Raw genomic sequence first — 14,775 nt, 5'->3', positions numbered from 1 at the left:
TGATGGGGAAACCAGGAAAGCAGTCTGCCACTAATACTGTGGACAAAACACGTTTGGGTTTTTTTGTCATACCCTAATACAGGAAAGTGCTGTTTAACACGTTTCACTGCTTTGGTGTCTGTTGACTCTTAAGCTTTTGTGAGGGGCACACCTGCAATAGGAATTATTGTTTAAAAGTGTGTTTCCTCCTGTAACATACCATCTAAGGAGGACAGTATCATCACAGAATCCTCAAGTGGTTTTTGTTGGAAAGGACCTTAAAAATCATCTAGTTTCAACCCCCCTGCCATGGGCAGGGACACCTCTCACTAGGACACTGCCGAGGGATCAGTCACTTTGGAGGAGAGCTGTTGTAATGCCTGTTAGCATTCAGAATTCCAGGTTTTATAAAACACTGGAACAGTTACGATGATGCACTTGGCTTTATCCCTGTGCCCTTCTCCACCTCCTTCCATGGTGCCTGGTCTGAACAAAGGGCCTCGTTGTTATCTTGTCTCTTGGCAATCGGGGTCCCGGGCACAAGACTCCTTGCGTGTCTTGCTTTGGGCTCAGTGGGAATACCTTCTGTGCCAAGCCTGAAGCACTGGGGTTTCAAAAATAAAGACTTCCGTGGTGTCGCCTGAAAGCATGGGCGAAAAAACAGCACTGAAAAGTTAAAGCCTAAAGGTTAAACAGCCGCATGGTAATTGCAGCAACTAAACCTGTCGTGTTTGGCTTCTGTGTATGGACAACAGGCACCCTGTGTGTGCCACAGAAAAGTCAGAGGCTGGAATTGTGTGCAGCCTTGGGAACTGTGGGAGCATCTAGTTAATTTTCTTCTTCAGGGCTTTCTTAGGAGAAGGTAAGCGAGGTAGTGAATTTGTGTGGGAACGGTGGTTTTAAATGTGGGTCCTAATTATCCCCCCTGCGCTTGTCAGAATGGGAATTAATGCTGCTGAGGTATTGAGCTGGGTTCTGCACTTGTCCTTCGTGGAGGGGAACCTGATCAGGAGGGTGGGGATTGAAAAATGTAGGTTCAGCTTCCCCAGGGCCGGGATCTGCATAGCTCTGAGGTGGATTTCTTAGAGAGCAGTGGGTGGCAGGGATCCTCTGAATACCTGGATGGCAGAGATCCTCTGAATACCCCAAAATACAGGAGACTGACTACCCTGCTGTCTGCTGACCCACTGGAGTATTGGAGTCAGAGCAGTGTTCCCCCAGAGCAGCGGGCTGGTGTTGGTGTTTACTCGGTGTCTCTGCTTGTCTCAGAAGATCAGCAGTGAGGCAGCTGAGGACTCTCAGACCAGAGCTGGGATACGTTTCCTGAAAATTCAGAGCTTGGTGTTCAACAGGGAAGTGGGGAGAATGAAGCTTCAGCTTCCTTCTGGATTTGTGTAGCCAGCTAGGTGGTTTTGAAGAAGAAGGGTTCTTTGGGTTTTTTGAACCCAGAAGGGTTTCTGGCTTTAGCAAAGATTAAACAAAAAACACGTTGTCCATTTTCATGTGGGTTCACAAAGCTGATCAGTCAAGGGCAGTTCTCCACTTACTCAAAATTCAGATGCAGTAGAGTGATTGTAATGCTTTTGTGTGTTACCAAAGTGCTCCAAGACTATCGAGCAACAGAGTCAGCAGTGTATTTATTAAGGCCTGAAAACAACGTGAGGCTCCATGGAAGCATTAAAAATTGAAAAAGCAACCTGCAGAGATCCTCTAGTGCTGGGAGTGTATTTGCAAGGAATTTTCCAGGAGCTTTAACACACTGACTGTGCTGTACATAGGTGGAAGGTGTGTAGGGTTGGTGCTTTTCTAACTGTGCTTCATCCCTTAAGGAAAAAATTTATCCTTTAACTACGGACAAACTGTTCTTCTTTGAAGCTGTTTGCTTTTATTTTGGTGGTAGATGCACGGCTGTCGTCCCAGCTGAATATTTGGGCATTTATTCCTGTGATGGAGGAGGCTGGGAAAGCGAGAGGACCTGGCTCACAGCTGGGTTGGGCTCTGGCCTGGTGCAAAGCCTAGGGAGCAAATGTCCTGTGTGCCTCTAAGGGCCTGGTGGAATGAAAACAGGAATGCCATGTTCTAGCTGGGTGCATGGAGCAGGCCTACAATGCAAATGCTGCTTTTGTTCTACCTAAATCTACAGGACTTCAATGTGCTCTTCTTTGTATTCATGTTTTGCTGTATTTTCTGTATAAATTACGTTTTTTCCCTCTAGAATGAGCTGTGGAATGTTGCATTGCTATGTATCCATTCATGCTTAGCTTTGTTCCTTGTTTCTTTCCTTTCCCTTTTCCCTCAGATCTATCAAGTCCAGAAGGTAGGGCTTGCTCGCTTTCATTCTTGTTTGCATGTGTTCCTGTGTTGTGAGTCGTGCTAGAATTTCAGAATCATTTAGGTTGGAAAAGACCTCCAAGATCATTGAGTCCAACCTAGAAAATCCTCTAAAGCATGGGAGATGCACAGCAGGCTGTAAATTTCCATACAATTCCTTCCCTCCCTTAATCTTGTATGGATAATAAAGGGGAGCGGGGGGGAAGATGACCCTTGGAAAATGTCTGGTCAGGCACTTAATGTGATTTTTTTCCTACAGCCTGTTTGGCCAAAGAATAATCAATAAGCAGAAGAGTGACTTGGCAAAGCAGGGTCATAGGAGGGTATGGTGGCTCTGTGTGTCACCAAGAACCACACAGACATTTGTGTGCCAAAGGCCAAGAGTATCCCTGGAAGTATTTCAGGCTGGGCAAGCATTTAACAGGTGCCAGCAGGAAGAATGACTTTCAGATGACTTTGTTTGCAGAAAGTCACTGAAGGAAATCAGCGATGCTGTGTTTGAATTCATAATCTTTTGGTAAATAAACCATATGACCTTCCTTTCAATGCCACCTAAGTCTTATAAGTGCTTTTACATTATTTAATCCTCTCTCACCTCAGTTTAAAGTCATGATCTCTTCCTTCCTCCCAATTTCCTTTTCATGATGGTGGCTGAGATGATGATGATAATAGTAGCTCTGAGGTCACTTGCTATGTAGCAACAGAGATTTTGGAGTTTGTGTTATGATGTTTGGCTGTTCTGCACTTCCAGCATGTGAACTGTGTGGTACCTAGAAACAGAAATAGCTCCAAAGAGGATTTGCAGGGAGGGAGAAAGCACATATTTTCTCCAAGCCTGCCATTTTCTCCCTTATTGAATATTTCCTTTTTGTTTCCTGAGATATTTTGATTGCTTGCTGAGTGATGAATGTGTCCTAAAACCACGGCGTGTTTGGTTTTGTTCTGGCACTCCAGCTGCCCTAACTGCATGTTTCAAAGCTTGACCTAGCAGTGCATGTGCTTCTTGAAAGTGCTGTTCTCCTCTTTGAGGGCATATGTATATGAAGAGAGCTGCTCAAATCATGTGCTCTGGTATTTAACCCTGACCCCATCGATTGAGCAACAAATCTATCTTACTCTCGGTTTTATTTCTGGAGTTGACTGCGTAGTGAGTGACTCAACGTCTGCCCGTGGATCAACAGGCTCGTTATTAATCTCCTTTATGGGAACTAATTTAACCTTCTGGTGCAAACGCAGCCCCGTGGGAGCCCAGGAGGTTGTTTACTGTTGGTGTCCTGACATGGATGAGAAGATAAGTGGGTTATCCTCCCAACATCCCGTAGTGAGTTTGCAAGTCTGGCAGTTTTCGCTGTCACTTAGTGAGCAAATCGCATCTGGAATTCTCTCTCAATGGTATTAACGTCATTAATTATTTAATTGTAATATCACTTTTCAGGGTAGAAGGGAACTTGAGTCCGGCAAGGGCCTCTGACTGAAGCCTAAGTGAATGGCTAAGCACCACTTCTTCCTTTAACCCATTCGAATCAGGCCCCTGGGGACAGAACAGAAGAGTCAGTGCAGAGAAAGAAGCAGGAAGGGGCTGAGGGGTCAAAATACTTGAGGCTTCAAAAGCTGCCAGTTCAGTCCCATATGACATGTGCTGTTTAAAAGATAATAAATTAAAAATAGTCTCAAGGCAGTTGCATTCATTAAGATTTTTCTTTAGGGGATATTAAGCATGTAGCTGTGTAATTTGAAATGGAGGAGGAAAAGCCTGTAAGTGGAACTTAAATTGTGACACAGCAAGTCTTATGAGGGGTGTTTGCTTATCTGCCTTCTGCAATGCTGAATTCAGAAGCCAGTGTCAGAAAATGAGAACAGAAGGCAGGAAGAAGAAGCAACAGACCTTTCAGAAATTACTAGTGTGTTTATGGATCCTTTCTGTGTGTGAGAAAGAATTCTCCATTTTAATAGTCTTTTTTTAAATTGGTGTCTCTTAATGGCTGAAAAGCCTCTAATAAGGCTTTACCTCACCTGCTTTACTGCAAACCATATAATCTGTAGGTTCTCATCATGTACACAGCCCTGACCAGCTGGAGCTCATAGAATTTTCAGGGGTCATTTTCAGGCTGTGATGTACATAAAAGTTAATTTTATAATGCTCTGTTGTGTGGGTTTTGCTTTTGCCTGGAAGTAACAAGTCTGAGCCCTTGTGAGAAGTGTGCAATGCTTGAGGAAACTATTCATATTGTGCCCTCTGATTTCCTGTAGTTCAAGGGGGAAGTTTCACTTGTGTGTAATTTGGCTAGGCATTGTGTAGGGAATGGGATATTCTTGAACACACAGTGAGATGCTTTGCAGGTAAAGCAGAGGGGAATACTTCCCTGTTCCCATAGGGAAGTGGTTAGAGAGGTTATTGAACTGTTGTCTCTTTTCCTTGTTCCAGAGAGATGTTGACATACTACTTAACTCTGCCATGCAGTGAATTAATTTTCTGTTTTCAAATTACTGGCCTAAAAACTTATTTTCTAACATTTTTCCTAATAACTGGGGTTGTTCTGAGCTCCTGCCTTTTCCCAGTTTGACCTCAAAATTGGCAGCATTTAAAGGTAGGTCATTGAACAGTTCAGACTATCCAGGATGCATAATTGAGCACCTCACTACCTATTTTGCTCTCTCCAGAGCTGTTAAGAATAAAGTAAAATGAAGAATACTTTAACATGAAAATAATTTTGTTGTTTGAAGAGAAAGAACTCTGAACTGGAAGTAAACTGATAAAGTGTTGAACTGTAGTCCAGCTGCTGTTGGTTCTAGTTTATTAATAACTAGTGAATGAGGTTTTTAAGGGTGAAAGCAAAATTACGTTAATACCATTGAGCGAGTGGTAAAACCAGAGTGCAGTACAGAACACGTTTCTGATTTTCTTTTATCATTTCCTGAGGTTTCAACTGTTGATACTCCTCCCTCCTCAAGCCAGTAGGAAAGCTCTAAAATACATATTATGCTTCCTTAAGCAGGATTTCCATTTGGCTGTTGCTGCGCTTTAGGCCAGTGATTTTTCTTCACACAGGAACCTTATGGTCACCATTAAAAATGCAAACTTCCTGAGACCAGAGTTGACATGCTTGTTTGGGGAGGAAGAAAAGTCCCATTAAACCCGTGTATCTTTGAACAATTTGCTGCCTGGTGAAAATTCAAATTCATTGGGAACTTCCTGATGTTGTGCAAAGAAATTACAAGCTGAGAAGCGGTTCAGACAAGACAGTCTATTAAGAAAATTTATGGCATTTGGAACTGAAAGGCAGGGAGCTTTCCAGCCTTGCCTGCATTGGTGGAGCTTGTCCTCTTCTATCCTTGTTGGCGCTCCCACCGCTGTCAGATGGCTGAAGTGTAGGCAAAAAGCCTCGTGCTCTGAATGGAGCTCTGGGCAGCTCTGAATACAGCGAATCAGAGCGCACAGAGATGTGTTTGTATTCAACTTGTCTGCCCAGTTTGACAAATCGGTATGGGAAACATGGTTTGACAGCATTTTTCATCCTGGAAGTGTCCTGCATTCACCTCCCTTGTAATGACTCTTGACTTAAATGGGTCAGGAATTCAAGACTCATTACACTCCTTACTCCTGTCCCCCAGCACTGGGATTTCTGCACTGCTGAGAGAGAAGAAGCTGTCAAGTATCCCAGCTGTACCCCAAAACCCCCTTTCCTCTTGCCAGGCAGCTTTTCCTGGGCATGTGCTGTGGAGGGTTCCGGTGCCACTTGGCACAGCTCTTCCTGGCATGTCTGTGTGTGTGTGGCTTGGCCAAGACCTGGCAATGCATGTCTAAATGTTCTGTGTTTGCTTTTCTCATCTAAATTCTGTTTTTTTCCCTTTTCTGTCTGTAGAAATATTATGGTCTGGATACTAAGTGGGGAGACATCGAGCAATGGATGGTAGGACTTGATCAACGTAGCTCAACAACTTTTATGTGTTGAAGTTTTGTGTAGTTCACAGAGTTTGAAATCCCACAAAGCAGGTATTTTCTTGTGTTGGAGATGTGAATCCCACTCGTACCACAAGCATTCCTGCAGTCTTGCATTTCCACCTGAAAGGTGGCTTTTAATCAGCTTAAAACTGGCAAGGGCTGGGTTAGAGCCATCTTTTTTAACAAACCTCTGTCTCCACTCTATTGCTTGAAGGTTAGGGTAGAATAAAGGCCTTTTAAAGCCCCTTGAGATACAAGGAACATCCATACTCATTTTACTTCTTGTGGGTTTCGTTACCATTTGAGTCTTCTTAAATCTGCCTTCACAGGTAAATTGTGGGCATACTTTATCTGTGCTGCCTCAGTTACCTTGGCACTTAGTGGCCCAGGGATATCCTTCAGAGGAATTATTACTACTATGGTGGCAATGTTTGCTTTTTCTGATAATACAGTGTCCTGGATTTTACAATTTGCCAAAACCAGTGAAGTTGATACCAGCTACAAACTTGGCCACTAGCAACATCTGAGTGTTTTAACACCTGTAATATAAGATAAAGAAGTTGCTAACAGGCTGGAAGTCATTGGCTTCAAACGTCTTTCAACCCTAAGTTTATGAAATCACTTTCCGGTGATGCCGGATGAAAACTCTAGTGCACGGCCTTGCCCTACAAGCACACTGGAAAAGGCAAAACCAAACAACTGGCTTCCACTGTGGAAGATAACCTCACAAACTCCTCAAAACTCTTGACTCTCGATAGTAAATCAGTGTAAATACTTGTTTGCAGGGACCACCTATCCACCAAGGTGCTCCAGTCTCACAAATAAGCCATTGAGTCTCCTCAAATCCTTGCTGGATGAGCTTAGCTCCACCTTACTGGCAATTCCCTTGCTTGAAAGTCCGTTCAACCTGTGAGAACTGTTGACTATAATGGTGAAAGGTTTTTTTTTCCTGTTTTCTATCGCTGTTTCTAAATTCCATGGAAAATCAATTTGTTAAAACCAGTATATTGAGATGTATTACATCTGACAGTATTTGCAGTGTCACAGAGGCTGTAAGCAGAGCACAGCTGCTTTCAGTCTGGAAGAAGGGGCCAGGCTGTGCCCCTCCAGGATACTCAGTAGGGAGAGACCATGGCCCTGCCACGTTATTTCAAATGGAAGATTTTTGAGGTTTATTTTGAAGGACCGGGAAACTTAATGACACAAGCCCTGTAAGTATTACCGGTGCCACGTGCGAAGAGATGCACTTGAAACATTTTTGAGATAGAAATAAGGCGTCGCTGCTTGAAGTTTTCTGCACAAGTAATAACAGTGTGTAGCAGAGTAAAACGGAGGGGAAGAAAGTTGGGGTCACAAAGGAGGGAGAGAGGGATTTTCTAGTTTGACAGGGTGTCACCTTCCGTTTATTTGGTTTAACCTCGCTGACTCCCAAGCGTGGCTGAAGTTCACTGTGTGTTTCTGGAACGCTGTGTTGGTGTGTCTGTCCTCTCAACACTTCCCTCTGTTTTCTCTCTGCTGCCTTGGTAGGAAGACAGTGAGCGTTATTCCCGTAGAGCCCGAAGATATGCCTCGGTTAGTATCTACTTTTGCTTTTTCTGTTTAGCTAGACATTTCAAATTAAGAAAAGACACAAGTATAAGGAACTTCCTTCTTAAAAAAAAAAACTCTAAACCAAAATAAGCTCCCCCCACCCCAGGCAAGTGAAAACCCCAAAGCCACTTCCTGACTTCTCTGCTCTCTCCCCAGACACTTCAGGGAGTTTTTGCAAATGTGCGAGAAAAAAGGAGGGGGGAGGTGGGGAAATAACCTGCTTGGAGTGTTTAACATTCATTTATTCAGACCAAGGGCCAAGAGCTTAGAGCAGGGAACACCCAAGCAAGCTGTAGTAAAACGCTTGACAGTGTTTCTTGGGCAGAGTGTGATTTAATTTACTTTCTGCTTATAGTTTTAATGCAGTTCTTTTTAAAATACATTTATTTTGTACGTCTTGCCTTCTGTCCCATCAAAGCCATCAGCATTTACCTCACTGCCCGTTACTTGTGTTCTTTTCATTGTTTTTTTTTTGTCTTTATACTTTTCTCTCGATAGGCTTCGGATGAAGATGAGCGCATGTCAGTGGGTAGCCGTGGAAGCCTGAGGGTTGGTAAATTGTACAATTTCTGTGTGTGTGTGTATGGATGTCACTGTCTCCCTGCACCCCAGACTGGTTGTAGTACTCTTATAGTATCGTCCTTCCAAGGTCTTGACGTGTTCTGTGTTGGTTTTTTTTTTGAGTAACGCGTGGATCAATAATTCTTTCAGCCAGGGGAACTGTCAGATGTGTGTGCAGTGTGCAGGAGCAGGAATTCCTGTGCAGGAACCTTTGTGGTAAATGCTGTTTGCTGTTGCAGGAAGTACTTAGCCAAGACATTGGTATAGGCAGCTATTTCTTGTATGCACCTTGTAAGCTCCCCTCTTTCATTACCGATACTGAAAAGGAAGTTGCTAGCTTACTGCAGGATCAGTGTTTATTAGCTCAGGAAACCAGAGGAAAATAATCAGTGGAAATAAGTCTTAAGCACTTTGGAATTGCAGGTGAATACTTGTAGAATCATGGAATATCCTGAGTTGGAAGGGACCCACAAGGATCATCCAAGTCCAGCTCCTGACCCTGCACAGGACACCCCAACAATCCTACCATGTGTCTCAGAGTGTTGTCTGAACACTCCTTGAGCTCTGGCAGCCTTGGGGCTGTGCCCGCTGTCCTGGGGAGCCTGTTCAGTGCCCCACCACCCTCTGGGGGAAGAACCTTTTCCTGATATCCAGCCTGAACCTCCCCTGAGTCAGCTCCATGACATTTCCTAGGGTCCTGTCACTGGTTACTCTCCTTAAAAATGCTTTAGAGATACTTGAAATTCATTTGCAGGCTTAAGTTTTCTGGAGGGAGAAAAGTAAAGCACAAGTACTCATCTCTAGGAAAAGTTCAAATGGTTTTTTTCCTCAAAATCTCCAGAAAGTGTTTTCCCAGATAATACATGTGTATATAAGCCTTTAGTCTGGTCTACTGTAGAGTTTAGAGGACTCATTTAAAAATAAACAAATAAATAAATAAATAAAAATTGCTACTGCAGAGCCGGTTTGGTGATCCCAAATATTGTTCACAATAGCTCAAGGTACACTTAAAAATACTTAGTGTTGCCTTGTTCCCTTTTTATTGAAATCCTTATTGCTACTTTTGAAATGCTGTTAAAATCTTTGTTCTTCAAGATTGCAAACTTATTTGAGTGCTTTTCAGAGCTAGAAGATGCCTCAAAGCTCCAAAGATTCAGTTAAGAAAAGCTTCTCTTCACAGCTGAACAGGAAAAGAAATGTTTATTTTACTTAGAGTTAAATGTCAACATGTTCATGAAAGTGTTTTTTTTTAGAGGGAAAAAAAATCTCTAGTTCAGTTGAAATATCAGTTTTTTCTGTTTAGAAGGTGTTGACAACACAAATGGGTTGTTTAACCATTACTATAAGTGTGTCCCTTAGTGTGGCACAATGCAAGCACGCTGGCTCTGTGCTTATAGCACTCTTCATCTGAAACACCTTTTGTTCATGGAAATCCACCACTGATTGCTTTTGAGGTGTTTTTGTAACACAATCCTGTGTTTTTTAGATAAGTAAATGGCAGAAGCCTTGCATTCTGCCTCCCCACCATGGGTTGGAGAAGCTTTTCCAACCATTTTTCCTAGAGCAGCCAGCCTCTGGGCTGCCCACGTGCCTTCAGGCTGTGATAACCACTGCTGGTCTGGTGAACAGCAGTCTCCAGCTGGTCCACTGGATGGTCCCTAAATTCTTCATACTTCTGCAAAGAATGTGTTTCTCTGACAGAAGGATCTGGTTGAAACTTTCCACTCTGGTATTTCTTGTGATGTTGCACAGACTCCCTCCTGTCCTCGTAGAGCAGAGTTCAGTGGGTGTTCTTAGACACAGGAAAAGTTTTGACAGAGCTTCCTTCCCTCCTGCAAGTGTCACTGGGATTATAGAAGCATGTAAATGTTTGCTAGTCTGAACCGAAACTTACCCTTCTACATCCTCCAGTTGTTTTATTCACAATTAATCAATAGGACATAGAATTATAGAAACATAGAACATAGAAGGGTTGGAGGGACCTTAAAGCTTGCCCTGTTCCACCCCCCTGCCATGGGCAGGGACACCTTCCACTAGCCCAGGTTGCTCCAAGCCCCATCCAACCTGGCCTTGAACACTTCCAAGGATGGGGCAGCCACGGCTTCTCTGGGCAACCTGTGCCAGGGCCTCCCCACCCTCACAGGGAAGAATTTCTTCCCAATCTAAACCTACTCTCTTCCAGTTTGAATCCATTCTCCCCTGTCCTGTCACTCCATGCTCTTATAAACAGTCTCTCTGTTTATAAGATCACTTTCCTGGTGTGGGCTTACAGTAGATGTTTTTAATAGTTTGACCCCATCTCTGGCTAATCTGTGAAGGTTTGGCTCTTGCTATGCCTGTCTTCAAAACAACAAAGTAAAGAAACCATGAACAATGACCAACCTAAAAAATTACCTGTGAATATTAGAGTTCAGTTTGGCTTTGGAACTATTTTAGCTTGAAGACAAAACCAAAAACTATTGCCTTGTGTCCACAAGGGTTTATAAAATGAGTCTGAGAATTCTGAATGAGGCTAGTTTTTTTGATATTTGAAGGCTCTCCTTCAATTGTTGCAGGATGTCATTGTCACTGTTTTGTAGGACTTGCATTTTTGGAAAATTGATCTTGCATTTTGTCACTCAGACTCCTTGCACTACTGTGAGGGTCTGATGGTGCTAGAGGTTGCTTTTTGAACCCGTGCTACTCTTCTGTACAGGAAGTTTTCACTGCAATGAGCCAATATTGGACATTCCTTTCTCCCTAAAACTTTACCACCCTACTAATCTGTGCGGGTTTTACTCTGGGGTTTTTTCCTGGAATGTTTTTTTAAGTGGATATCTGGATTGCAGGCACCAGAGATCTGCTGAGGTAGCTTTTGGGGAGCTGGCCTGGATGCTTCTGGCAGAGCAGCCAGTGCTACGTCCTGCAAAACCACTGGAGATCCTGCAAAACCACTGGAGATGTTGATTAGACCAGGTCGGCAAATTGAAGCTCCACAGCTGTGACTGTGCTGTAAACAGTGACCTGGGGTGCCAATAGAATGCTGGCTTGGGTATGTGTGTGTCTCATCAGCTGCCACCAAGGGGCTTCTGCAACAGCTTTTCTGTTGCTCATCCTGAACCCATCAACAGAATCTGTTTCAGGAGTTCTGCAAGCTCAATTCTTTATCGTGCAGGTTTTTCTAGGAAAGCTCAGTAACATCACCCTGTGTTTGTTGAGCCTGTCTTCAGTCTCTTTTCTATTTCAGTTGTCCTAGTTCTCCCACTTCTCAGATGGCTGTCTCTAAAATCCAAGACCATCAGCATGAAATACTGTTGTGGTAGTAATCACTTGTGATGTAATCTGTGCATTTTCCACGTTTTGTTTGCTGCCACGTTCCTCCTTGTGCCTTTGTGCAAGAATTCCTGCATTATCAAAGTTCTTTAGTTGGGATTTACATCTCTGTGCCTATTTTTGTGTCTGTGTGTTTGGTTTGGGGAATTCTTTTGATTGCCATAACTTGCTTGAGTGTTTTCCTTTATGTTGATTTTCCTTTCCTCTCATGCCTTTACAGTCTCATTTGGAATATGCCAGCACCTACCCAGTGGTGAGAATAGTCTGCAAGCTCTGCAGTGTGTGTGTTTAAAAACTAATAATGAAGAAGAAACTAACACAAGTTGTGATAACTTATCTGAGATAGGGATCTGGAAGGATCCTGAGACAGTTTGTGGTGTGTGATGTGAAGATGCCACTTCCCTCTCCTACTGCTCTGATGCAGTTCAGACGAAGAGCGACAAGTGATTAGAGGTCTGATCCAGGTCTAGCTCAGTAGTTACCATAGGACAGAGCAGAATGGCCTTTATTTCCCCTGACAGACTGTCTCTGTTACAGTCTGTCCATCGTTTGGCCCGATGCATCTGGATTTATTTCAGCATAGATCTGGAAAGGATCTTATAAACATAAACTCGTTCTGAATAGATCTAGCAAAGGTGATGGGACAACCACACTGCCTACCAAAGCTGCAGCTTGTGACGAGCTGTTACCTTCACTTTGGGGAACAAAATCAAACTAATAATAATACAAGGAGAACAAGTATTTGCTCCTGTGAACGCTGAGGTAAAGCTGACTCTTGGAAGAACAGAAAGGGACAGTGAGGATTGGGATTTTAATCTCAGTTTAAAATATTTCCTGATGCCTCATGGCAGTGCTGTGTTGAAATAGAGGTGCTCAGCGTCCGCAGTTTTATAGATTCTCTAGGTTTTTCACTCTCCTTCATTCCCGGCACTATTTTCAATTAGGAATGCAATGTATCTATTTGTCCGTGACCTACATACAGCAATAGTTCAAACACATTTGGATTTTGCATGGATGTATTGATGTAGTAAGTATGGACAGCTGGTAGCTCTTTTAATTGACTTAACCCAGCAAGCGTGAATGGTTTTAACTGTGGCTACTAAATTTAACAGCACTATCATCACTTTTAACAATATTCTCTAATAACTGGGCATTTGACTCCGAGATTTGATTTTTTTTTTCCTGTGTGCTCACTGAGCTGTGTTGTGTAGAGCTGGAGGAGAACTGGACTGATGTTCCTGCATGTGGACGTGCATGCCTGGCTGCGGATGGGTGTGCATAAACTCATTGATCTTCTCATCCTGCATTCTTAATCTCACTGCAGGCTGGATTAGAGAATGAGAGGACCAAAAAGAAGAACTACTCCAAAGCAGTATGTATCTTGACTAACTGCCTCAGAGAGGTTTTTTTACATACAAACCCACTGTGATAGACAAAGAGTATGTTCGAGAGCTCACCAGCCCAGTGTCAAGGATATGGTGTAACTATCAGGATTTGTTGGGTCTGCACAAATAGTGACCATCAGTTTATGTGCATAATATGGAATAATCCAAACCCTTATGTCAGTGTTGTACATAAAGGACATGTGGCAAAACTCAAAACCTAACTTGAGCTACCTAAGTTGAACTTTATTATTACACAGCAATAATGAGAGCCTATAATAGAATCACAGAATGGTTTGGGTTGGAAGGGGCATTAAAGATCATTTTGTTTCACTTGCCTGCCATGGGCAGGGACACCTTCCACTAGCCCAGGTTGCTCCAAGCCCCGTCCAACCTGGCCATGAACAGTTCCAGGGATGGGGCAGCCACGGCTTCTCTGGGCAACCTGTGCCAGGGCCTCACCACCCTCACAGGGAGGAGTTTCTTCCATATATCTAGCCTAAATTTCCCCTTTTTCAGTCTGAACCCATTACTCCTTATCCTGTCACTACAGTTCCCGATGTATGGGTGCCTTACTAGCACCTGTACAAATAGGGCATTACTTAGAGCACCACAAAAGTGGGTCTGGAGGGAGGATAAAGGATAATGTGCTTTCACACAGTGAGGATTTTATAGGGAGCAATTCTAGGGCAGGAAAGGGTACACAAGAGAGGGCAGAGTGGTGTACTGCTGTGGGGAGAAGGCTCCTCATTACAGGAAGAGGTTGCCAGGCTGGGTTGGGGTTTTTCAGTACACTGGAAATGAGCAGAGACTTCTCTGAGGAGCAGAAGTTGGATGTGGGATTGAGAAAGCCTGAAGGAGCAGCATGAACCACAGTCTGAGGTAAAAAACATTACAAGTAGAAATGGATATAATGGCAATAAGGTGGTTTTCTGCCTCTGTTAAAAACAGAGAGGAATGAGAGTCAATGGCACGTGAAAGAAGAACAAGTAAATCTGAGTACTTTTGGCCTCCCTAGTATGCAATTTTATTTGTTAAGGTTTTCATGAGGGTTAGGATTGGATGTTTAGTGTGTTAACATAGCAGAGAACAAAGGTCAACAAGGTCTGATAAAACTGACCCTGCTCTTCCAGAGCATTTGTCTTCAAAAATATGCACTGGAGATGTTTCTGGAGAGGATGGGTCATAGCAGCAAGGGAAATGACCTGAGCTATGGGGTTTCACTCTGAAATCTGAAAGACACCAGGGCAATTGAAACAAATTCCTTTAGAAGGGCCTGAACTATAAAGTGATAAAAAATTAACCTGGATCTGTAGAAAATTAATTATGTCAAATCAACTTAACTTCCCTAAGCAGGGTAATTATTTAAGGGCATAAAGGAGAAGCATGAGATGTTACTATAGCTTGACTATAAGGCTCTTGGCATGTCCATACATGACATTAAGTGAAACCTTGGGCCAGATCTAGTCCTTGTCAAAGGAATGTACTCTTGTAAAAGGAATGAAAAATAACTGTTAGAAAATGAGACAGCTGGAAAGTATCTCAACTGGTCTGTTCCCATCTAAGCGCATATCTGGTTTTTTTAAAGGGGAAAAGCAGTTCTGCAGGAGTCTCTATTGCCTGGCTGTCAAAGTGCAGGGAGTGAAGGCAGTTTCATGTGAGGTTAGACTGAAAATA

General features: G+C 43.2%; 1 protein-coding gene across 2 annotated transcripts in view; it reads left to right on the top strand.

Annotated features, from left to right (window-relative positions):
• Positions 1-14,775, top strand: part of LRRFIP1 (LRR binding FLII interacting protein 1) — a 112,623-nt gene that overhangs the window by 52,893 nt on the left and 44,955 nt on the right. The window contains exons 3-8 of one of the 2 annotated variants that reach the window (XM_017828522.1): positions 2,279-2,296; positions 6,174-6,221; positions 7,781-7,825; positions 8,342-8,392; positions 11,937-11,969; positions 13,041-13,088. The exons of the other annotated variant lie outside the window; for it this stretch is intronic. Coding sequence (XP_017684011.1) covers positions 2,279-2,296; positions 6,174-6,221; positions 7,781-7,825; positions 8,342-8,392; positions 11,937-11,969; positions 13,041-13,088 — 243 coding nt within the window. The remainder of the gene's footprint in view (positions 1-2,278; positions 2,297-6,173; positions 6,222-7,780; positions 7,826-8,341; positions 8,393-11,936; positions 11,970-13,040; positions 13,089-14,775) is intronic. 2 annotated transcript variants of the gene reach the window in all.

This window comes from Lepidothrix coronata, unplaced genomic scaffold (genome assembly GCF_001604755.1).
Source record: "Lepidothrix coronata isolate B3197 unplaced genomic scaffold, Lepidothrix_coronata-1.0 Scaffold149, whole genome shotgun sequence".
NCBI classification, from domain to species: domain Eukaryota; kingdom Metazoa; phylum Chordata; class Aves; order Passeriformes; family Pipridae; genus Lepidothrix; species Lepidothrix coronata.
This window is presented reverse-complemented; position numbering and strand designations above follow the sequence as displayed.